General features: G+C 36.3%; 3 protein-coding genes across 9 annotated transcripts; 1 reads left to right on the plus strand and 2 right to left on the minus strand.

Moving 5' to 3' along the window:
- Positions 1-213: 213 nt before the first annotated feature.
- Positions 214-9,982, plus strand: LOC125211805 (syntaxin-binding protein 5-like). 4 transcript variants are annotated; one of them, XR_007174569.1, is made up of 25 exons: positions 222-407; positions 498-625; positions 1,142-1,226; positions 1,426-1,479; positions 1,866-1,957; positions 2,039-2,142; positions 2,609-2,684; positions 2,822-3,275; positions 3,799-4,113; positions 4,205-4,402; positions 4,480-4,578; positions 4,675-4,744; positions 5,255-5,382; positions 6,234-6,507; positions 6,587-6,810; positions 6,880-7,001; positions 7,126-7,243; positions 7,635-7,690; positions 7,784-7,877; positions 7,962-8,148; positions 8,291-8,362; positions 8,442-8,542; positions 8,625-8,687; positions 9,545-9,761; positions 9,906-9,982. XR_007174569.1 is itself a non-coding variant. In XM_048111740.1 (24 exons), exons 1-24 carry the CDS (start codon positions 363-365, stop codon positions 9,650-9,652), a joined length of 3,267 nt encoding a protein of 1,088 aa, XP_047967697.1. In that variant the 5' UTR covers positions 222-362; the 3' UTR covers positions 9,653-9,982. The 4 variants fall into 4 exon arrangements, 2 of the variants coding, with proteins under 2 accessions (XP_047967698.1, XP_047967697.1); XM_048111740.1 differs by having other exon boundaries at positions 9,545-9,982; XR_007174570.1 differs by lacking the exons at positions 222-407; positions 498-625 and having other exon boundaries at positions 1,161-1,284.
- Positions 9,983-10,073: 91 nt separating this feature from the next.
- LOC125211806 (selT-like protein) lies at positions 10,074-12,499 on the minus strand. Its single transcript, XM_048111742.1, has 4 exons — positions 12,300-12,499; positions 11,714-11,778; positions 11,152-11,470; positions 10,074-10,345 (listed from the first exon to the last, which is right to left on the minus strand). The coding sequence occupies exons 1-4, from the start codon at positions 12,462-12,464 to the stop codon at positions 10,250-10,252; spliced, it is 645 nt and encodes a 214-aa protein (XP_047967699.1). The 5' UTR covers positions 12,465-12,499; the 3' UTR covers positions 10,074-10,249.
- Positions 12,500-15,273: 2,774 nt separating this feature from the next.
- Positions 15,274-24,945, minus strand: LOC125213422 (symplekin). Of its 4 annotated transcripts, none has more exons than XM_048113964.1 (27): positions 24,638-24,945; positions 24,240-24,399; positions 23,986-24,078; positions 23,801-23,912; positions 23,541-23,709; positions 23,261-23,444; positions 22,807-22,941; positions 22,184-22,720; positions 21,444-22,070; positions 21,286-21,354; positions 20,665-20,781; positions 20,332-20,577; positions 19,775-19,822; positions 19,546-19,671; positions 18,890-19,045; positions 18,744-18,806; positions 18,536-18,643; positions 18,377-18,460; positions 17,923-17,970; positions 17,710-17,784; positions 17,184-17,279; positions 17,027-17,107; positions 16,240-16,311; positions 16,077-16,121; positions 15,920-16,003; positions 15,600-15,703; positions 15,274-15,525 (listed from the first exon to the last, which is right to left on the minus strand). In XM_048113964.1, exons 1-27 carry the CDS (start codon positions 24,856-24,858, stop codon positions 15,387-15,389), a joined length of 3,999 nt encoding a protein of 1,332 aa, XP_047969921.1. In that variant the 5' UTR covers positions 24,859-24,945; the 3' UTR covers positions 15,274-15,386. The 4 variants fall into 4 exon arrangements, with proteins under 4 accessions (XP_047969921.1, XP_047969920.1, XP_047969924.1 ...); XM_048113963.1 differs by having other exon boundaries at positions 23,801-23,915; XM_048113967.1 differs by having other exon boundaries at positions 23,801-23,907; positions 24,638-24,773.
- Between the last annotated feature and the right edge of the window lie 725 nt (positions 24,946-25,670).

The following is a 25,670-nucleotide window of genomic DNA, read 5'->3' on the forward strand; positions in this document are numbered from 1 at the left end:
TACTAACTTTTTTAACTCACTTTCTTTTACATTTCTTAAAACTCGTGTCGGATCAAATGGTAACGAATTTTGGGGGTGGATGGAGTACTATTTAATAGCGTAGATGATTACCAAAGTTAATAATTAAGAAAGTAAGCAATTGTCAATGTATTATTAGTATACCAAGAATTTACATTGGCGATCCTTTCCACTTTTGAGCTTACTAAGTCTTCGATAGAGTGCACTTATTAGCGTACAAACCGAGAAGTGAGTCCCATGTATTCTGATCTTTCCACTCTCCAACAAAACGCGAAGCTTCACGTCCAATTCAATTCTACTCCAAACTCCGATCTTTCCTCGCCGACGATAAGCTCAACATCGCCATGTTCAAGAAACGCTTATTTCAGAAGACCGTTAATCGTCCAGAGGTAACAAAATCATCTAATTTTGCTTTGACTTTCACTGTTTTTCCCTCACTCAATTTTATCGAACTTGAATTGTGTGCGTGTTTGATTCAGCGTCATGGAAAGAGTTCATTGTCACCGGATGAATTGAATTTCCGGATTAATGTGCACTACGGAATTCCATCTACGGCGTCGATGCTCGCTTTTGATCCGATTCAGCGCCTACTGGCCGTCGGCACATTGTGAGTTTGCGTCTGATTTTCCTCTTATTTAACTGTTCCTTGCGCTATGCATTTTGTAAGTTGAGTTGCTATTGAATGTGAAAGTGAGTTTGATGTATATTATGCTGTGGAAGCTCTCTTTAGGGTGATTGCGGGCAACTCTCTGCTTAATTCTATCGATATTTGGTCATCCGTGAAGCTACGATAAAATTCTTGTAGATTTTTTTGCTAATTGGTTGGATTGGTTGTTTCAATTATGGCTTATAAGTATCATATGCTTGAGATTTATTCTTGTATCTTGTCTGTAGCTTGGTTGAGTTATCCTATATTTATCATAGTCAGACTGAGTCATTTCTCATGATTAAGGTTCAGTAAAATCTGGAATACATTCTTTTTCGCAGTTTATCACTCTAAAGAGAGATGGCAGATTATTGAATCATTGTCAATTGTCAACCACTATTTGGTTTTCCTGCATTAGCAGCAATTAACAACATACCTTCTGCTCTCGTGAATGTGATTCATAGTATTTGTTCACAGGGATGGCAGGATCAAGGTAATTGGTGGTGATAATGTTGAAGGACTTCTGATTTCTCCAAAGCTGTTGCCTCTAAAATACTTAGAGGTCAGTTTCAGGACTTTGGATGATACCAACAGTTTCTGTTATAAGGCATATTAGTTTGGTATTTTTTCTCTCTCAAATTTTGTAGTGCTGATAGAATGTCATTTTCTATTGGTGTGTGTATACTTAGTGATCTTGTTGTGTGTCTCTCTTATGTTGCTAATATGTTTCAAAATTATAATTTTCTACTTCTCTTTTGCAGTTTCTGCAGAATCAAGGCTTCATAGTTAGCATTACAAGCGACAATGATATTCAGGTATGCGTAATTCTCTTGATCTTTCATTATTGGTCACTGAAAACATGCTTCAGATACCTGGTTATCTAGAATCACAACTCAGTGTCTTAGTAGTACTCATTAAAATGTACACATCATAATCCACATTGTTATCAAGTAAATCCTTTACATTCTCACACATCGGTCAGTTCGAAGCATCATTTTTTTGCTAAATAATTGTAGTATCATTCACTTAAGCTTTATAGATTTGATTAACTACCAAACTAGTTCTTTCATTTCAAGCAAAGCAACCTTTTTTTTAAACAATATTTGTGCTAAAATGTCAGCGCAAATTACGCAGTCCGGGTTGCTATTGTTGTATTGCAGTTTTGACGCGAATACTGAATCTTCTGAAAATAATTGTGCAGGTTTGGAGTCTAGAGAGGAGGTCAATAGCATGTAGCTTACAGTGGGACTCCATTGTAACTGCTTTCTCTGTAATCAATGGCTCTTCATTTATGTATGAATAGCTTAAAAGTCTATTATTATATATTGCAACTCTCCACCATGGAGATTGATTGACCTAATCTGTACTTTCTAGGTATGTTGGTGATGAATACGGATTGATGTCTGTTTTGAAGTATGATGCAGAAAGTGGACAGCTTATGCGACTGCCATATCAACTATCTTCTGATTTTCTTGCTGGTGAGTACTGTTGACAGTCACGAATATTATTTAAGTGAAGACATGCTTCCCTTACTGTCAATTTATTTTGCTTTGTTGGTTCAGTAAAAGCCAGTTTTAGGTTCTAACTGCTATTTTCTGTAAACGTTCTTTTAAAGTCCTCGAAATTATTAGCTTACTTGTGACTATGGGTTGTTAAAGTTAAGTTAATTCTGCTTCACGGCACTGTGCACATAAGACAGAAGCATGTTTCACTCACAGGTCCAAAATGCCTGTCACACAAAAATAAAGACAGGCATGTAATATATTTTATTTTACAATGCATTTACTCACTAAGAACTCTTTTGACTGATTCTAAAATTTAAAATGATAAATTACTGTCGTTAGCCAAGGTAAACATGAAAGACATATTCTGTTTTACGTCCAGTATTGCTTCCCTATCATGTTGGTGCCATCTGTAAATAATTTTTTCATACTTCTTCAACAGAAGCAACTGGAATCCCAGTCTCCAGTGGGCAACCCATAGTCGGGATCCTTCCTCAACCCTATTCTTCCGGAAATAGGTAAGATATGATTATGCCCTGTTTTTCTTTTATTTTCTCTTGTCAAATTTGATGGAAACTATATGATTAGGTGAATTTAAACTTTAAGATGAAAACTCTATTCTTCTGTAATGCTTAACAAGCTTCTATATCTGTAGGGTATTGATCGCTTATGAGAGTGGGCTGATTGTTCTCTGGGATGTGGTCGAAGCACAACCTGTTGTTGTGCGAGGTGATAGGGTCCTGCAATTGAAAAATAATGTTTGTCCCCCAAATGATGGGATTACTGATATAGTTGACGATGAACCTTCCCTTGACTTAGAGGAGAAAGAGATCAGTGCTCTTTGTTGGGCATCAACTGATGGGTCCATTCTCGCTATGGGATATGTGGACGGGGATATTTTGTTCTGGAATATGTCAAAAGATTCTTCCATAAAAAACCAAGAAGCTGGGATGTCCCCAAATGTTGTCAAGCTGCAGTTGTCTTCTTCTGAAAAGAGGCTACCTGTTATTGTTTTACACTGGCTGGACAACAGTAAATCCAGTAAGCACCGAGAAGGTCAACTTCTTATATATGGTGGTGATGAGATAGGCAGTGAGGAAGTTGTTACGGTAGGTTATCATCTTAACTCTTGAAAGATATTTCTTTCAATTAAGATTATTTATTCAGTATAATTGTTGATACTCTTAGGTTAATTATTTGACTTATCAAACATGGGGGTTCCATATATGATTTGAAACCTGCAAAATTTTTGTGTTTCTTTTTGTATTTTCTGCCTTATGATATGCAGAGAAAATTTATCTGGAATAATAGAGTGTGTGTATTCGACATATTTGGATTGATTGAAGATTTTGTTTGTTGGAAAATGACAGCAATCTAATGAACTTAAATAGCTCATGCAAAACAATTAGGTTATACTTATCTCGTTTTCTCTTTTCAATTTCATTAATGTAGACTCAGCTTTCGTACTGAATACAAACTGAAGCCACCTATGCCTCTGCATATGTGAGGTTTTATTATTTGGTCTGTCATACACCTATTAGATTCACAATACAATCTCCTCTAGCAGAAATTTGAGCTGATGATAACACTAGTCAGTAGTTTGAGATGTTCTCAGAAACTCCTTTTGGGCAGGTTCTAAGTCTTGAATGGTCATCTGGAATGGAAGCAGTGAGATGCACTAGCCGTACTGACCTCACACTTAATGGTTCTTTTGCTGATATGATTATTGTTCCAACTGCTGGTACGACTGGGAGTACTACAGATGCTTCTCTGTTTGTATTGTCAAACCCTGGTTGTATACGTATATACTCCTCAGAGTTGCAGCCTGGGAAGGATTTACCTGTCTCTGCTGTAAACTTTCCAGCAACCATACCCACGATTGATCCTTTGATTACGGTGGCAGAGCTTTTTTATGTAAATGGAAGCACAGAGGGCCTAGGATTGGAGGTGATAATGTTTATGCATTATCCTGATTCATCCTGGTTTATTTTAATGGTTCTTATCCTTACTTCATACCGACTAGTCTGTGTATAATTAGATAGCTGTAGCAAGTCCAACAGTGACATTGCCTGGAAATAAACGGTGGCCCTTAACTGGAGGTGTAACAAATAAATTGTCACTTGGAAAAGATTACAAGGTCCAGAGACTGTATGTAGCGGGCTATGATGATGGATCAGTTCGAATATGGGATGTTACTTATCCAGTTTTTTCTCCTCTCTGTGTTTTGACAAATGAGGTTAGAATTTAATGGATCTGTAGAGCTATAAAGTTAATCATCAAACTTAATGTGAGTTTTTTTCTGATGAATGACAGGCTAACAGTGAAGATCTGGTTGATTCTGGTGGCTCATTGACGACAGTTGATTTATGCTCCTCCACGTTGAGATTAGCTGTCGCAAATGAATGCGGTCGGGTTAGAAATTATTCTTAAAGTTGTTACATGCTCGGAAAGAAAACAAGCTTTCTCTCAGTGCACTATCCTTTCTTGCCTTTGATTGTTCTCAAGCAGGTTGAAATTTACGAACTCTGCAGCAGCAATGAGACAACCATCCATTTTGTCACAGAAACAAAAACTGAAGGTAAATTGACCTTTGATTTACAGTTTCTTTTGATGGCGCATGTCATTAGAAATATGTTTTCCATTTGAGACAAATCTGGTGCCATGCATATCCTCCTTGTTTAACTTGCTTCTAGTCAATATTTGGAGATTTTGTATGACAGTATATGAGACTATGAGAGTATTAAGTAAGAGAGATTCCTAACTCATTTGCTATTTTCCTTTAGAAACATTGTCTTCCAGTCTTTTTGAAGGAATGGCAAGCAGTATGGAGTAGACCATGTTATTATTCCCTAAGTTCCATGAATTTGGAGAATCTACATAACTATCAGGTTTAACAATTGAACATAATACTTGACATGATAAAAACATTTAAAACTTGAAAACATGTTATGTCGGTCTATGAGTTTTATGTTTTTCCCTATTATTTGACAAAGTTAAATTGAAGATATACAAGGCATGCTGAGAGGAAAATTTCATGTAGGCCATAATATGGCTTTTTTTCCTTGTTATTTATCATGACTCCATGCAGTTCGCAGTTCTGCTCAAGTTCAGGGACCCAGGTGTGGAGCTGTTTTCAATCTTCATAAATCAGGAGTTCAGGCACTAAAATTTATAAACCAAGGCTCCAGACTTATCGTTGTACATGAATCTTCACGAGTAAGTAATAAGTTATAGTTAGGGGGTGTCATAATGGGCATCTGGACCCAAATTTTTGTGTACCCGCACCGGAGAAACCACATATTTTGATATACGAACCCGACCCGAAGTGTAACGTGGGTACCCCGAAAACCCGCATCTGGTATCAACACCCGATAGGTTCGGATACCCACACCCTTCGATTATTTTGACAAGACGCCATTGGTATTTTGTTTACAATGCTGTGGAGATTTAGTTCTTCTCTTACCAATGTGGGAGTCTTTTTTCTTTAATTGCAGTATAGCTACACCCATAAGAGCATTGCATATGGTGTTTTCGTTAGTTAAATCTTTTTTGAGGAAGCCATTATTTAATATTATCAATGGGTGAATCATGGCATAGAATATGCGTAGCAGTTTCAACTATTCATGTTTAAAGAGAATTGGAGTCCATCAATATATATTTTGAAGAAGAATCATTCACATATTCCAGGATCACCTCTACTGAGTTTGCTGAAGGACAACTGATTGAAAATAAATATAGGACAATATGGCCTCCATGAGAAAAAGAAATGGAGTATCATAATGATAGGGGTATTTAAACATATTTTGTCCCTCATTGAAGTGGAGTGCACTATGTTTTGGATGAGTGTTGTATAAATAAGTGTGTTGTGTGTGTGTGTGTGGGGGGGGGGGGGGGGTGGGTAATCGGGTATACCCGCAAAGCTTAATACCAGCATCCTGACGTTTTGTGGGTATCAGGTGTCCGATTTCCAGTCGGGTATTCCCTATACCCGATTCCCGTTTTGACAGCCCTACTTATTGTTATCATGTGCATGATACATACTTACAGGCTTATGTGTACCGTTTCAGATTGCAGTGGTAAATGTGCAGTCATCATCCGTTGCATTTATAACAGACTCTTTACAAACATCCCCAGTAATATCTGTAGCGTACAAAGCTTTTGAGTATGAAATGCCCAAGAAAAGAAATGAATCTGCACCAATAATTCCAGAGAGAGGAGAGTCCATATTCGTATTAACCAAGGAAGGAAGTATATATGTTATTGATGGCAATAATGGTAGCATGATTAGCTCAAGGCCAATACAGTTGAAGAACTCAACAGCAATTTCTTTGCATTTTATAGGCAAGTATATCATATTATAAATGATTTATTTTCTCTTCCTGTGATGAATCCCCTAACTTACTGGCCTTTTATTTTTCAGAAAACCAGACGTCAGCTTTTAGTTTTGTAGATGAGCAACTGGAGAAAAAGGACGATATACTGAAAAATGAGCCTTTGCTAAGTGTTGATCTACGGAGTGAGAAATGTAAAACTGAAGACCATGCTCTGGATAAAAATCCATCTACATTAAGCTTGAAGGAGTTGCTTGTTCTGGTTTGTTGCAGAGATAAACTACTCATATACCCTGCAAAGTCTGTGGTTCAAGTAAGTCTCACATTTTTCATCTTTCCTTTGTTTGATGTTGTGTTTTCCTAACATGATTTGGTTGATCAGGGCCAAAGCAAATATATATGCAAAGTCAAACTTTCCAAGCCCTGTTGTTGGACTTCTGTGTTCCGGACAGATCATGTGGGTGGGTTGGCAGTATTCTACCCGACAGGAGAAATGGAGATCAGGTTTCCTGCCTTCTTTGAACTCCATCCAGCTGAGACTCTAGCTTTTATCAGAATAATTTACTCTATAACTAGGTGTTCTGGATATCTCCTCCCGAAGCTCACCGTCAATGGGACTCTTATGCAGATCTTTGCCTGATCTGGAATTGGTGAAAGAATTTTCTTTACTGTCACAGTTAAGGTGGAACTTCAAGCCAAACTTGGAAAGGATGATCAGCTCTGCCGAAAACTTACATATTGCATTGGTAATTATTATAAATGGCCTATTCTGCAAGTACTCACTCTGTCCCACTCAAGATGTCCACCTTCTTGAGTGGCACGGGATTTTAGGAGGAGTTGTTAGGTGGAGTAAGTAGAGAGAAAAAAAAGGTAGTTGAATATTTTAATGAGGAGAGAGGAGAGAGGGATTTATTTCCAAATAAAGAAAGTGGATATATTGAGTGGGACAAACTAAAAAGAAATGGTGAACATCTTGAATGGGACGGAGAGCAATAATTATTGCTTGTGTTCTCTCTGCTAAACGTAATTTCTGTAAACTGTATGAAATTTGAGTCTTGATAACATAATGGATTCATTGTTTGTACTTCTGTTATGCACTCTATAAGAATGTCTTTTCTTGTTGGATGTTTCACACAGGCAAATGGCTCCGAAGTGGCATTTGTTTCCCTTTTGGAGGGTCAAAATGATTTCAGGTATCACTCATGTTTTTACCATTTCGTCAGTACTTAATTGGTTGCTATACAATCATCAGAATGCAAAAAATGAATGAGGTTTTTATTTTCTAGTATCCCAGAATCCCTTCCCGGTCTTCATGATGAAGTGCTTGCAGCTGCTGCCAATGCTGCGATCAGTATATCTTCTGATCGTAAGAGAAAAAAGGTTAAGAAGGCTGACTGTTGTTTTCTCAGTGTTTATGTGTTTCAATTTTCAGTTTTGGTGGTACTGATGGACTTTTTATTGCAGAGAGCTAATCCTGGCATTCTCAGTGGTATTGTAAAAGGATTAAGAGCACCAAAACCAAACAACGCTGTGTATCATGACTCAAATTCTAGTGCTGATTTTGGTCACCTTGAAGAGATCTTCGAAAGGAACATAGTTCCAGGGTCATTATCAACAGCAGATGAACCAGAAGATATTGAGCTTACCATAGGTTTTACTCATCTCTGCCTATTTCTGAATAATTTCTGCTATGGTACCTTGTGTCGTAATCTGCTGTCTTGCTTAGAGCTTTAGCGTTGTTGTGAGAATTCTTTCTTGTTTAGACCCATGTGGCTAACAGTACGTGTTTACAGATGATATTGACATTGATGAGCCTGGGCCTTCGTCATCTGCTTCATCCCATGAATTAGATAAGAAAAATAAAGGTACACGAAATGCTGTTTCGGTTGGCTGTTTATAATTTGGACAACTCTTGGAATAAGAGAGATTTCTATTATCTTGCAGACACAAAAACGGAACGACAAAAATTGTTTGATGATGATGCGGAGATTAAACCCAGAGTTAGAACGCGGGAAGAGATCATTGCTACATACAGAAAAACGGAGGTAATTTATGCCTTTGGTTCTTTCAGCTCTCACCACTAGGCTATTTAATCATTTATTGATCGATCTGTGTTTCCATTTCCAGGATGCCTCGTCTGCAGCTGGACAAGCAAAAAACAAGCTTATGGAACGCCAAGAGAAGCTTGAGGTCACATATCTGCAAAAGAATGATCCTAAGCTTAAATTTTTTGTACTAATAACTTATAGGTAGATGATGACCAAGTAAAAAGAGTTAAGAAACAAAGAAAATAAAATGCAGCAAATAGATGGTAGGGATGAAATAAACCAAATTAGAAGCTGGAATTAGTGAGGGTTCGTTTGGCAGTGTGACTAAGATAAAAGCGAGATAAACTCGAAACATAAGGACCAAGAAGCTATAGTCCTATTTCTTAATCAATCACCTCTTGCCTCTGTTCCCTTTTTTTCCTTCTCGCCCAACAGACCATCAACATCAAGAAGCTCTAGTTCTATTTTCTAATCGCCTTAACACCCCTGCTGCCCAAATCACCGCCACGAGATTGAACAGTTGTAAAAGTGTACTGTAGCAACGGGCCGATACTAAATAAAATGTGGGTCGCATTTTAGCTGTGGGCAGAACTTTTCTGTGTATTTGCACTGCCCTGACAAGATTAAATTTATCTAGTTGGACTAACATACCCTCCTACCAAGCATACCTTAATAGTAATAGGTGAACCAGGATAGACCTCTCTGTTCATCTAGATATCTAGAATTATAAGCATAAATCCATATTTTTAATCTCTTTTATATATATAGCAAATGAGCTGTAACAGGGCGAGGAATGGCCTCACATATTGAACTCTAGACAAAAACTGTTTTGATTCCGATTTTTATGTTCTTCCATGATTTTTCATGATGCCACATGCTAATTCATACCAGTTTTGGGTATTTATTGATTTCTTCGTGGTTATTTGAAATGTTGGTTCAATAATCTAAGCCATGGATCATCCATAACAGAAGGCTATTCTCCTGTCTTTGTTCCTGCAGAAAATTAGTAGACGAACAGAAGACCTACAAAACGGAGCTGAAAACTTCGCCTCCCTAGCCAATGAGCTTGTCAAGGCAATGGAAAACAAGAAGTGGTATCAAATATAGAAGCATTGTGGAAGCTTCTGGAAATTCGCTGTTGAGAATGCTGGATATCAACGGCTTGGCTTCGTTGCTACCAGTCTGCAGCATGGATGATGGAACTCTTCTCTCTTATGTAAATTACACATCTTTAGTGAGCCCATATATGTGAAATGAGCTTATATATATATCACGTAGAGTGAATGAGGATTTTTTTTTTTTTTGTAATGGCTAAATATTATGATTGTGAGAGTAATTTAGTCTCCACTTTTTTTTGCAGGCAATGCATTGTACACAATTAGAATTGGCTACCTGGCTCTATCTATTTATACCATTGTTGCGACTTGCTTTCATCCATGCACAGTATTTTGTTGTGATGGAATTCAATAAGGAAACTGCAGCAAAATAGAAGCTCTAGAAGCAGCATGTCTTTGTAAACGAGTACTAATGATTCCAAATTGTACACATATCTTCCCATATGAAAAAACCAAAAAGTTATAGAGTACAGATTAAAACTTGTGTTATATCATGTTATAACTTTACTAGCTCTTCTAAGACCCGTCAACGATGAAAACTAGATGATCACTCTTGAATTAACAATCCTACGAGCATCAACGATAAAAATCAGATTATCACCCTTGAATTAACAATCCTTCGAGCAATGAGTTCTTTCAACTCTATCTCTCCAGGGAACCTATTCTCCTTAAGTTTGGAGAACACCTGCATCAGAGAAACAACAGATTCAGGAATCATTTGGTAGAAAAAGTAATGTATGCAACCATTCAAACACCACCTGTTTCCTAAATATGACAAGCCTTAAATAGAATTACTACAAACCAAAGCTTAAGTTGTTATCCTAGATGAACGGAACCAACAAGTAACACCTTTTGCAATCGCTAACTAGGGGGAAAACATTGCACCTTTTGAGGGGCAAGGTACTAAAAAGTGATCACAAACACATCTTCCGCCACAGTATATACAATTCAACTGCCGGCGAAAGTGATCACAAACCCTAACTATTTCTAGTCTCACTATATCTTCAACATATTACTAAAAAGGTTGCATCCCCGTAATTGCTATAGTTTCAAAAATATATGCAAATACTATGAAACATCTGATCCTCCAACAGACTACAAAGCTAGAGAAGAAATATTACCCAAAGCAAATACTTCAGTATCTAGCTAAACAAGTCGATAATTGAAATTTATCAGCACAAACTACCAGCTGTTACATATTACTCCCTCCATCCCTGAAAATTTGTCACATATTTCCGTTTTCGGCCCTCCCTAAAAATTTGTCACCTTTAACTTTTACCTTTTTTGGTAGTGGACCGCACATTCCACTAAATCATTCTCACCCACATTTTATTATAAAACTAATACATAAAAGTAGGAACCACATGTCACTAATTTTTTCAACCCACTTTCTATACATTTATTAAAATTCGCGCCGGGTCAAATGGCGACAAATTATTAGGGACGGAGGGAGTATTAACTATTATCTATGAGAGGTAGGAGGAACATTACCAGTTCACCATTACAGTACACTTCAAAAGCACCAGAGTTTTGCAGGAAGGACTGAAGGAAGTTTCCAAGTAGCCAAGTACTTGCCATGCTCCCAAATCTATTTGCACGCATGGAATAGTACCATTGGGGTGGTGCAGCAAATCCTAGCCTTGGAAAAATATGCTCACCACCCATTATAATGCCAATCACACCAAATTGTATCACTGGTACGACCTTGCTTAACATGCGCTTAGGCAGAGGAGGAGGATAATTTGCAAGTATAACATTGATCCCGGGAAACTGACTTTCTAACATATTCTTCATTGTGACTGCAGTCCCTCTGCCAAAATGAAAGCAGATAAATGTACTACTACAAGACAGTATAAACTTTATTTTTCATAGTCTTCAATCTCACTGACTTTTTATTCTTGATCACACTGTAATCATCACGGTTATTTTTCTAACCTTCTCAACTCTCAAGGATATATTAAACCATTCTCTTTTGTTCTCTTCAATAAACATCAACCATAGGTCCATAACTTGTAAATTTTGATTATAACTGAATATATATATGTATAAATACCTGTAAGAACAAGATGAACAGAAGTCAATGCTAACAGTGTTTCCATAACCAATCCCACTTGGTTTCTGAACCAAAAAGGAAAAGAAAAGAAAAGAAAAGAAGTGTGTTAGTATTGAATAGTTAACCCTATCCACGTTAATAGATGAGTCCACACCATCTCAATCAAAATAAGGGAGCTAAACAAAACCTAATATCTCGAACGAAGGAATAAATAATACAAACAAGCTAAACAAGTGATTCTCTCACAACAATTCGATCACAGTAATCAGCTCAGCAGAATCAACTTAATTTCAATTGATGTCCTCAAATTGTATTATTGATTGGAGAACTTCACATAATTTCAATTAATAGATGAGTCCACACAATCTCAACCAAAAAGGGAGCCAAACAAAACCTAATATCGCGAACGAAGGAATAATACAAACAAGCTAAAACAAATGATTCTCTCATAATAATTCGATCACAGTAATCAGCTCAGTAGAATCAACTTAATTTCAATTGATATCCTCAAATTGTATTATTGATCAGAGAACTTCACTTAATTTCAATCATATCCTCAAATTGTTGATTAAGGTCAAAGTCAAACCTGAGTAGGAAATTCCAGGGGCTGGATTAGTGGCTGCGAATCGGCGTGGAGGTGGTGGTGGTGGGGAGCGGCGGGCTTCACCGGCGCCGGAGAGAAGAGTCTGAAGATGTCGGAGCAAAAGAGGAAAAGGGGGAGACCTACCAACAGAAGCTGTGCCCGATCCATTTGTGACCCAACTCCACCAGACTGTCGGAGCAAAAATAGTACTATGATGGAGTAATTCTTTTTTCTGCACTTAATTTTAAAAAATAATATTCCCTCCGTCTCATTGAGGATGACTCACTTTCCTTTTTTGTTTGTCCCAACCAAGATGACTCATTACTAAAAATAGAAACATCTTTCTCTTTACTTTATTCTCTCTCACTTTACTCTCTCCACACTTCCCGCACAAAATAAAGTTGCATAAATTCTCGTGCCGCCCAAGGAAGGGGTCATCTTCCTTGAGACGGATGGAGTACTAATAAATAGTTAAACTGGAATGAGTATTCTCTCATAGTGTTAAAATGCATACAGTATCCAATCCACAACTAAGACCAATCCTACACCATTAGATTTTAAAATGATTTGATAAGATTAAAGCTCACATATTTCAATAAATAGATAAAACATTAACAAAAGGGTAAAATAGCTAATCTGTTCTAACATACTACCTCCGTTCCCCAAATATTGACGCACTTTGACCCGTCACGGGTTTTAACAAATGTAATGGAAAGTGAGTTGAAAAAGTTAGTGGGATGTAGGTCCTACTTTTAAAGTATTAGTTTTATAATAAAATGTGAGTAGGAATGAGTTAATGGAATATGGGGTCTTCACTACCAAAAATGGTAAAAAGTGAAGTGTGTCAAACTTTCAGGGACGGACCGAAATGGTAAACTGTGTCAAACATTCAGGGACGGAGGTAGTAATAATTTTCACGATTTTTTTATATCAACATAGTGTATTACAAATATCAACACAATTACCAGAAAATATCAATACAGTTTTATTGATATCGTACATGCATTATATGGACATTATTTGATTCATTTATTGATATAAAATCAGCTTATCAACATATACGAAAATTGAAATAAAAATTATAAAATTTCATCATTCGATCGTGTTCCACAATTGAGATTTCGTTAGAATACTTATGAAATTACCTTTAATTTTATATATTTTTATGAAAAGATAATATAAATCGAGAGAGTTACATAAATTTAATTTTTTAAAATGATTTTGAGGAGAGAAAAAGTGGTTAATTTTAACTACTCCCTTCGTAAAAAAAAGGGAAAAAAGGAAAAAAAAAGAAAAAAAAGGGAAAAAAAAGAAAAAAAGAAAAGAAAAAAAAAACAAAAAATAAAAAACAAAACATCCAATCAATATGTTGAGTCATTTCCTTTTTTAACAAAAAACAAAACATCCAATCAATCTTACTTTATTCCACTATCTATTTTGCTCTCTCTTTATCTTTCCTACTTTATTCTCATCTCCTACTTTTCAACATAATTACGTAATCTTTTTGTCCAAAAGTTTTGTTTCAACTTAGTTGGGACGGAGGGAGTACCATATATAAGAATTGACATTAATACCCTTTAAGTTTATTTAACAATTATTTTAATTTAAAATATAATTTTCGTGTCATTATTTCAATCACTAGATCTCTTAATCTAATGTCTAAGATTTAGTCTTAATTTATGATTGGTAATTAGTTAGCAATTGATCATAACTCTCTCTCATACTTTACTCTTTCTCCACTTTAACTATTTATTTTTTCTCTATTTCTCATAAAATTATGTGCACTTTTCATTTTCATCCATTCCATAAAAATATGGGCATTTTCATATATGAAAGTTATCTCAATATATTACACATATACATCAAGTTATTTGGAGTACAACTTATACCACCACTAAAACACTAATAATAATGTGGGTCATACTATCAACTAACACTACTTTAATTACCCTTCTCATAATCTCTTTTTCCCAATTTTGTCTTAGTTTCCGTGTCATATCATATGTCAATATTAGCCCTTTGGGCTAGTATGGATGAAAATTTATAACCCGATTAGCCTAAGCCCAATGAACTGACCCGAGGCATCCATAATAGAATCACAATTTAAACTGGACATTATATAATCAAAATTTCATAATTCAGTTATCCAGTATTCTATCCGCTTTCTAAAAATAGAAACTATTTCTTTTTTGGTCTGTGTTTTAAAAGTAGACACTCTTTCATTTTAGAAAATGAACTCCACAATCCACTAATACTAATTACACTATTGTTTTTCCTCCCTTTTACTTTATCCAATTTTTTCCCTTCATCTCTGTTTACTTTATCAATTTTTGTATTAAAACAAAGTTCCTAATATTAGGAAACTGAGGGAGTCACTTAGCTATCTTTCTAATAGAAACCAATTATGGCCCCTTAGCATGCAGGAGGAGGCGTGGACGTTGCCAAAATTCGGTCGGGAAACAAAATGGAGTGGAGAATTGGATGACAAAATGCTCACTCCGTTCAATAAATATATACATTTGACATAAATTTAATGTGTAATTGACAAAATAAAAAAAAGAGAGGAGGAAAGAAAAATGTGATAGAATAGAATTAACAAATTATGAGGTCCATATTATTAATTGTTTAAAATTTTCCTAAATTAGAATTGCTCTAATCAATTGCAAACTATATCTTTCCTGCAAACTACAGACTAAAATTTTATTCTATTAATTTATAAGAAAGATATAGATTACACTATAGTAAGATCCCAATGCATTTATATAACTAGAATTTTGTACTCAATCTCGATTCCAGGATGCCTTTTATCTTTTGAAATGTCAGGGATCGATATTTTCAATTGGGTATAGATATAGAAAATCCAAAAAAACTCAAGTTCTTTTAGATTGAGATTGTTAAAATGTAAAACCCCGAACTGGTTTTAGAGAAGAGTATTGAATTTCAGGTAGATAAATATTTATTTTAGTAGATGAGAAGGTGAAATTAATCGATAAGGCCTATTATTTTCCAAAAGTTAGAATACAAAACTTGTATGGAAATTGTGGATTAGATGTTTTTGGGAGGAGAAGACTAATCAGTTTTAGTATAGATTTACATAGATTCTTTGGACTTTTCTGTCGCTGCTTCCTTTTCCAAATTATCGGCCTCTTCGGTCTGAGTTTGAGATTGAGTTGGTTGTGTGGTAGAGGTTGGTAGCTCTTGCTCCAAGCCAAGAACAGTTAAGGTAGACCTGTATAACAAAGTTTGTTAATTTGATGACATGAATCATTTAAACAGATGAATATGATGGTTGCCAGCTCAAACCTCGGAAGCGTGGATCTTATGTTCGGTTGGCTTGCATGTTCAACTAAAGGAGCCTTGAGAGCTGGTATTCTATTCAATGAATTTTCAAGCTGTGCTGCCGGTAGCTGCAAAATTAAGTTAAAAAGACTTGGTTCAACTAAAAACATTTCACAACACATTCATAGAAGATGCTATCCTGAAGATTCAGGACATGATGAAATATCAATTCTTTAGTAATATTTGCATGCTAGCCCAAACACATGGTTGGGACATGAGTAGTTAAACTCAAACCACTTAATGGAGGCGAACACTTAGAAAACGACTGCAGTAGAATAATTAACCTGAAGCAGAACACCAAATGAATCTGGCATGGTCACATGAGCACACTTCACGAAACCCACCCACTGCCTTGGATTCTTCCAAATCTACTTTTCAAATGTAGTTAATAAAGTATCTTGTTGAAAAAGAGGATTCATTAATGCATGGTTAACCAGGTACCTGCTTGCTTACAAGACGGGATAGAATCTCCATTATGAATTGGACCTGGAATTTTTTTATAAAAATAAAATCTTTGTGACAAAGAGAAGGCAAACGATATAAATACCAGAAACAATTTATCAACTTAATAAAAATTCAAGAACATAGGTTTTATGTGCTTTACCAAAGAAGGAAAAGCACCAATTGCTTGCAATACTGTACGCATGAATAGAAAGGGTAAAGGAATTTGCTCAACCTGCACAATCATGTAACCTTATAGTATGTTGTGTTAACAAAATTAGGGGTGGGTAGGTACGGTATACCTTACCGAAACCACCATACCGTATACCTTACCGTAAATACGGTATGCGAAAAAGTCATACCTTTACCTTACCAAAGTTTTCGGTATACCGAACTTCGATATACCTTATTTTCGGTATGACGAATTTCCATACCAATACCGTATCTCATTTTCGGTATACCGTACCGAAGTTCGGTATACCTTACTTTTACAGTATACCTGACTTTCAACATCAATTAAAATAAAAAATTAAAGTTTCTAGAATATTATTTATATTTTATAATTTTAAAAATAAATTAAATATAATGTATTCATAATTATATTTATATTTTATGATAGATTTTATAATTTAAAAATATATAAAATATATTTTTATATATAATTGTGTTTATATTTTTGTGGTATATACCTTAGTTTACGGTATATACCTTAATTTACGGTATATACCGAATTTCGGTATGCAGCGGTATACCGCGGTATTTGAAAATTCATACCGTTACCTTACCGGAATCTTTCGGTAAGGTATCATACCGTACCGAAAGTCACGGTATACCGAAAATTCGGTATTTTCGGTATTTTTTCGATACGATAAGGCCGGTATTTCGGTATTTCGGTATTTTTCCCCAGCCCTAAACAAAATAGCAGGACACTTGCAAAAGGATATCTTTACCAATTGATTCAACACTTTGGCCAGAACTTGCTGCGAAAATGTATGTCTCTGTTCGAAACAAGCATTGCAAGCATCTGTTATCTGCTAGCAAGAAATATATTCAGTAAACGAGTAGTTCAGAAAAACTAAGTGCATAAAAAGAAAGCAGCATTCTTGCCTTTCTCAAAGGAACTCCATCTTTTTCAGGGTCAATCTTATGGATGGCAATTAATGCTTCAGCAGGGGTTAAGACTGGAGTAGAATGATTGAACCCCTACAGGATAATAACATTTCAAAAAAACTGGTAAGGAGGCAAAACTGGACTATTAAAAAAAGATTATGATTCATATCCTTGTGGCCTGCTTCTGCATGGCTCATTTGTATCTAAGGCCAGAGTAAGAACTTATAGGAATGTCAGATGCATATTTCTAAGACACTGATATTCGGCATGCTTCTTCATAAATAATTCAGGGAAAGTGTAAGAATTAGTTTTTTTCTTAATAAGATTGCCGTAAAGGTAAGGGCCAAAGGCACAACAACAAGGGGGGATAACTGTTACAAAAGGAAAATTTGATAAACACGTGCATATTTTATAATAAAATTCCACCAAAAAATATATCCATATCCTCCAAATTGCTTTGGTACTATCTATAATAAAGACATGAAATTCAAGGCAGGTTAAGATACAATCAGGAATAGAGCACCTGAAGAAGACGAGAAAGCACAACTTGGAACTTATCCAGCGGTACATTCACAAGATGGGGAAAAAGTACTGGAACCTAGAAAGCAGAAGCAGATCTATCTTTATTGAGGAAAGGTGATAATAGTAGAAGGAAAAATATAATAAGAAAGAATTCAATACAGAGTGTCAAATAAGAAGGATTAAATAATTGAAGGAAGTTATGGATGATTCTGACCTCATCTTTTGATAAGAAAGGTAATACAGGAACCAGAATATCAATATCCTGAAAATTGATAATCAATAATAGATCAGAAAAGTCAACCCAGGGTTTCTCAGGACAAAAATATATATTCCCCCAAACATTTAATGCTAGTGCTCTGGATGTTATCTGGTTCATATTTAAGAAGAAAACAATACTCCTTCCATTCCACCATAAGCAAGGCGTTTCTTTTTTGGGCACATGATTTAAGAAAATGATGTTTAGTGAGTTAAGTGGAGAGAAAATAAAGTAAGAGAGAGTAACTGTGTTATATTTTTCCAAAAGAGGAAATGGACCGGTTTAGATGGGACATCCCAAAAAGGAATACGAATCGTTTATGGTGGGACGGAAGGAGAGAGTACTTGATAACTAGATAGAATAGGACAAATCCACAAATAGCGAACAGAAAAAAGACATTATACATGGTTACCTTCAGCTTTGTATCATACAGCCTCTTAATGGTAGATACCAAGTTTGGAGAAGGAACTGTTCCATCTGTCAGTGTATTCACTACCTGCAGTTGTATGAGCAATCATGATCAGACACATGCCATCAAGCCTAAATTACAAGAGAAAGAAAAAAACAAGACCTGAATTGCTAGGCCTTCACTTCCTATTGGTGGATCAGATAATATATCAAGGAGATCACTAGATGGGCCAATAGTTCGAACAAGTAATGGAATTTGTTGATGAACTACCTGCGCCATGACAAAACTGATATCATGACAGCCTCATAGCAGATTGGCACATAGTATATGAAATCCTTGTCAGAGTCAAATTTAAGAAATTGCACCAAACCTGCTTTGCTACTTTGGATGTGTCTTTATACGCATAAAAAATTTGTCGAAAGAGAGAATGTTTCTGTTAGGCAAACATAGTACTATTAGGCAGGAAAGAATAGAAATTACAGCCATAAATCAGACTGGACTACAGATTGATAGTACCTTTGTACACAGTGCGAAATAAAGAGCCATGCAACGCTGAACCTCAACCACAGTAAAAGATGAACTGCTTTCAGATGCTGTCATATGATGACCATCTGGGGGAATCTCTTTAGATGCTGAACTACCTGGCTGGTTTTCACTTGAAGGATTTTCATCCTAAAATATAAAATAAAATAAATCTAAAGATGGAGATCTAAGAAGAAATATTTTGGAATATAAGCAGTATGATTCAGAATCTAGTTTTAGGCCCTTAAACACTAGTTTTTAATCCCATTTATATGTCCCTAGTTTGGGTGTTAACTAGGAATGAAGCTTTGTAGATGGTTGTCAAGGGTTGCTACCATAATTTTGGTGGGGGTTCTTTGATTCCATTGAAGGTCATCTATTCAAATACTTTTCTTACCATCTCTTGTCTTCCATTAAATTTCATGTTTGTTTCAACTTTCTGTTGGTTGAAAGTTGAAACCCCTATCTCAGTGTTGCTTTTGTTGTTCCTTACAAGAACAAGTCTTGGGCTATCCATGTCGTGCTTGGATTCGTATCAAGATATTTTAGATTAAATAGCTAAATTTTCTCTTATTTCTTATGCTTTATGACGGAAAAACTTGCATATCCAAACTTGAACTAGAAACATATGGCATACTTTAGATAGGTACCTTCTGCAGCTCATTAGCCTCCTTCGTAGAGATTCCATCATCTGTTACAACTGACAGCAACATATCCTTCGCAAAATCTTCAATTCTTCCAGATATTGTTGACAAAGGATAAAGCTTGTTTGCAACCTAAAATGTACAAATAAGAAAATATATGTGGGATAAACATAAGTGGCAATCTTTTCAAAAACATATAAAAATGTATAGTAGAAGGTTTGTTGCACATGAATACCAGCCGTATTGCCTTCATTCGAACTTCTTCTAATTGATGCACTGCACTCTGTTCAGAACAACTATAATAGTCAGATTAACCAAAATGGAAGGATAAACTAGAGCACAATAAAAATGATTGGAGTCGTAGCCTAGCTACTGCAATGTGTTCGGACAAAGCTACTCTGCTACGTCTGCTTGAAACTATCATAATTGAAGTGAAACTATCCCAAATGAAGCTAACCAAATAAATTTTGCTGATTTGTAAGATAACACCCTTAACGCTTACCTACATCACCAAGAAAGAGGAATTATACATTTTTATTCCTATACACTACATAAGTGCAGAATTCTGAGCACGAACTTGAAATTAACTATTTAAGGACATCAGCCAGCACTAGTTGTCAATGATCCAAATGTCAATCAGGAATTATGTGTATAAAATGAGAGTGTGAGTGTCTTTATTGCTGAAAAGAAGATTCAAGATGGAAAACAGACATATAACTCTTTCCCTCTAATAATAAGTTTTAACACCCCCCCCCCCCCACAACCCATGTAATCTAGCACATGGTAGAGAACCTTCAAAGCAATTTGGAGGCAAGCATCGCGAATTGGAGGTCTGAGCAAAATCAAGCTCCAGACAGCACTGAGCCCCTGGGTAACTCTATCTCCACCAGGCAACTCCTTGTCTGAGATAGCACCAGCACTAGGAGAGCATAAGCAATCCAACATTTCAAAAACTGACTTTGGAAGATACGGGGCTTCCCCAAGCAATCTACTCAGAGATTTGTCAGAAGCTGGAAAAGAATCTCTAAGTGTTTCTGCCTGTATTTATAAAAATGACCACATCTGAAAAGAATACTCCATCACAGTTGTTATAAGTTAAAAAGCAGATGCAACACATATGCCCACCACTTGGAGAAGAAATGCTTCATAGACAGATTTAGCAGTGGCTGAAATAAAGAAGTCACGATCTTCTTCTGCCTCACCAAATAACCTGTAGAGGACGCGCAATGTTAACTCGTGCCCCTGAAGATATACACTAATCAGCCACAACATAGATTATATAAAGGGTTTAAGCAATCATGCCACAAAAAGATGGATAGAGAAATTGGAACTTAACACAAGTCATGCAGTAGAAGTACTATGGTATACAATGTACTATTAAAGAATATCCATGATTATGAAAAAGAAAATTGAAAGGATTATGAGTTAGGAAGTATTGTTTAATCATCATAACTCTTTTACATTTCAAATATAGATAGCATGCTCTCAGAAAAGGGCCCACTAAAGAACTTGCACAATGGGACACAAATGAAAAGCCCCTGATGCATAAAGTAAGTAATGACTGAAGTAGCATTACATTTTTTTCCTTTCTTTGCAGAATTTAGAAGATCTTCAGATTTCTAAACAAGACTATTTACTTGTGCGTTACATAGCATTGTATTCTTGTCAGGAAATTTTCAGTAGAACTCTAGGAAAATTCGACTAATGAGATGCAAAATACACAGGAAAACAAAGGTATTCAGTTACCTCATGATTTACGTAGTCTGACAATACATGAGCCTGCAGTGACTTCCATGGGTCTAGCTCAGAAGGGAACTACATCAAACAATCACATCATAACAGGCAATTAGTGACTGGCATTGTCAAAATATACTATAGTATATCACATACATCCCCGGGTTTACCTCCAATCCTGCATGTGCGAGGACAGAAAAACGGACTTGAGAGCCACCAGCAACAGCAACATGTTTATAAGCATCAACAATGCGCACGAAAGCAAGTTGTTGTAGCTGATCCTTTTGCTCGTCAGCTAGGTGGATGACAGGGGCTCCTATCTTGGGGAGAACCAACTGAGAAGCTAACCCAATAGAAGTTGCGGTTGAGGAATTCAAGCTACTCACATCTGTGGTTGCTGCTTTAGGGCTAAGCTCTTCAGACCTATCCGTGGATAAAGATTGAGCTAATTCATTTGGTGTTCTATCTGTTTCTATTGATATCCCACCCAAATTAGTAGATTTCTCTTGATTAGCATCATCTGAATGAACCGAGCCCTTTGGAATTGTATCCATGTTCTCAGTTAATCCATCACCCTCAGTAGCTGAAGATAGTCCTGGAATTTCATTTTCTCTACCTTCAATATCAGTGACTTCAGATGTGATCACTGCATAACCAGTCTCCATTGGATATGAAATGTCCCCAGAAAAAGCAGACTCACTGACAGGGACTGTAGTATGTTCCCTTGTATTGCTCAAGTCATCATGTGCAACATTACTGCCAGCCAAGGTTACTGGTGGTTCCTCTTCTAGATTTTGCTGCAATTCCAATCAAAGTGTGTCAAAAGCACTGAATGTCATGGACAACACCATTGCAGTGAAGAATTCACAAACCATGAAGAGATTAAATTAAATAAGAAAATAATACATGCCTCAAGCTCACTATCTCCATTTCCAGTTTCTGTCTCTTGAGAGGATGTAAATTGTAACAGTGTATCTTTTAGCAACAACGACAAATGTTTGATGTGGGTATCACTTTCAACCATCTCAGTATGAGCAGCCGCACTTGTGAGCGGCTCTTCATCCCCTTCAGATTGAAGTCTTTCTGGAGGAAAATTCCAGACGTTGGCCATAACTACTTCGGCTAATAAGTCGGCTGAAATGCTAGAGATGAGAATCTCCAAAGAAGCAGCCGCTTTCTCACCCTGAGCAACCAATGCAGCAAACATTGCCACAAGCTGCTGCACTGGCCCACTATCTACATCTGAAAATGGTGTTGTTCCACTAGATGGCACTCTATCTTGTCCCTGATTCCTTTCATTGCCTGGTCCATCTAAATCGCCAGGTGTTGATCTTGCACGCTTTCCGGAGTTATCATCTTCAGTAGCATCTACTGTAACTAGCCCTCCAGTTCTCTTTCGACCAGTATTACCATGCTCTGTCAGAGATTTAATAGAAGGTTTTTCATCCTGTAAGAAGTTCGTACGATCATTTGAGAAAAGACTCTTTCCTTGGATGGATCTCCTTATAATGATAAACTTTTGATAGAATATACCTCAAGAATTTGAGATACATCGGAATCCCTTGTCCACTCAGTTCTTCCATTGTTCTCTGACATATCATTGGCAGCTTGTGCAACTGGCTTTCCAACTTTAATTTCTTTTAGTGCATTAACTAAACGATCCCTCCACTGCGAAACAGATAACAAGACGAGTTTCAGGGCATAGCTCATTGTGGAGAATTGGAAATTGAAAATGCCAAAGATATTACCTGATTTAACCCAATCTATAGCATATTTGGCTAATAATACTTAAATTCTACTGGGTAGTTAAACGAAGATGACTTTAAAATTATGCATGCATATGTATATTATATCTTATATATAAGCAGTAGAAATATGGCAAATTAGTACCAGTGACTGCAAAGATACATGAAGAAGCCAAAAGAGAGAGCACATGGCAGAACAGAATAATGAAGGTTAGGAGCACAAAGAATAGAAAATAATGTACCGGTGCAGCACCAGGGTGAGTACAATTCAAACAAGATTCAAATGCATTCTTCAGAGCATGATGCACCCCAGCAAGATGCATGCCTTTACTAACAGAAGTTACAGAACTTGAAGGATCCAAACCAAGTAAAACAGGAAGAATGCGGCCATAAAAGGCAGGCCTCTTTCTTGCAACAGCTGAAAGACTAAAGCAATATAAACCAAAACTGAAGTGAGAGAGACTGAGACATAAGAGCCAGGGGGGAGACAATTGTCCATCTGGGTAGTGGGAGATTGTATACCTCTTAATTAGAACTATGATCACCAAATAACTATGTGATTTCAAAGATGGGGACCTCAGCTGATCAAGCAAAAGACCTAAACTTTGGCTTGCCTCAGCTGACAAATCTCTAACATTGAGAAGGGGATGTCCACCACGTAGCCATGAGACATTGAATTCATCAAAATTTCCTGCGAAAATTAAGTAGCACATAACGAACATGAATTCATATAAGAAATACATGCCAACGTAAAACAAATACACAAATATATGATTATATACCTTGAAAATTTTTATCAGAAGGTGGCTCCAAAGAGCCATTAGGATCAGGGGTGTAAAGTAACACTACAGATTCCACAAACTTCAATGCAGGCAACTTTCTCCCTTCACTTTCCTCCTTAAGACATGTTTAGAAGTCAAGCAATGTTCAGATCCAATGCACATTTTGAGTTCCAAGTGACCCTTACCTTAAATGCCATTGAGCATATTTCATCTCTAAACTTGATAACCCATGCCCATGATGAACGCAGTGAATCATCAAACTCACTCGAGTACAACCCCTAGTGCAGAATGAGCAACATCATGAGTAACACAGAGGCTTAAGCAGCATATTGCACATATATCAAATGTTAAAATATGACTGAAAAGAATCATATGCCGTGTTGATGCCTCATCAAAAGCATAACAACAACTCCATGCCAGGTTTTGCTTCTCAACAGACCTGGATGGCGACGTTGACCAGAGAATAGCGGAATATATCAAAACCACATGAAATAGCCTGTCGAGCAACAGCAGGTGTATCATCTTTCAGAACATTTACGAGTGCTGGTATAATTTCAGGTAACAATTGCAAGTGCTTTAAACCAATTTCACCAATCATCCTGCACCAATTATCTAAGTTAGAAATTAAACAGAAAGCAAACAAAATATCACCCCCTTTTCAAAAAGATCATAAAATCACAGCAGGGAGTAATTTTCGAATGCAATTAATACTAATTGTGAAAGAAACATTTCTATGTACTCGCATTGACCAAATTGAAGGATTGATGGAAGTAGCAATGTCAGAGCACACACATACACAGTCAGATAGGAGTGGAATACATTCTCAGAAGGTCTTACCGAGTGGTGAATTTGCGGACGGGGCTCAAACGGTCTGAGAGAAGGTCGAGAAGAGGGGAAATGAGTTCCACAACCAGATGGGAATCCGCCGACATGAGTTCCTCCCGCAGTCGCCGGAGGTGGTCGAGTTTCGGGGACAGATCGGCGGAGGCTCCGTTCTTAATCGAATTTATTCGAGCAGCAATCTTCTCCCGCGATACCGCAGGCGCCATAGCAACCATTGCCTCGTTAAACCCTAGGTTGCTCGAGGAAAGCGGAGTGGTTTCATAGAGAGTAAAGACTGAATCGAGAGGGATACTCCCGCTTGTCCTTAGTCCGATAATCGAATGCTAATGCTAATTATATACGGTCCAAACAATTCTCTACTAAAAATTTCATTTTTCCTTTTTTTCGTCCGCATTTGTTTGCCTATAAATATCTCATTTTAATTTTATTTTATTTGATTAAATAGATTATATATTTCACTAACTCATTTCACTCTCATTTTATTATAATAAAACTAATATATAAAAATAGGTAATACATTTCATTAACTTTTTCTATCCATTTTACTTTATAAAGCTAAACAATTTCTTAAAATTTATACCGGTCAAATATGAGACATTTAATTACGGACAGAGGAAGTATAAACAATTAAAAAAAGTTATCACTATGCACGTTTTAATATGAATAAAAATTATAAACAATGTAAAATTTTTGATCACTATGCATGCTTTATAAAAAAAGAAGAATTACCATCTAGTCCTAATCTAAAAATAAATTTTCTGTTCAGGAAAAAAAATTAATACATTTTAATTTGTAAAAAGAAACAAAAATTACTCACAACTTAGATTATCAATAAATAAAGAGTTCATAAGTTTTGAACGCCAAAGACAATACATTTTAATTAGTAGAAACAAAAACTTAGAAGCAAACAACGAACAAAAAGTTCGTAAGTTTTGAAACACCTCATGTGAACAACATTAACAATGGCCACCACTGCTATCGAACACATCGTTTGGTATCAAATGATATCGTCGGATGTCAAGTGACT

Source organism: Salvia hispanica, chromosome 3 (genome assembly GCF_023119035.1).
Source record: "Salvia hispanica cultivar TCC Black 2014 chromosome 3, UniMelb_Shisp_WGS_1.0, whole genome shotgun sequence".
Classification (NCBI taxonomy): Eukaryota; Viridiplantae; Streptophyta; class Magnoliopsida; order Lamiales; family Lamiaceae; genus Salvia; species Salvia hispanica.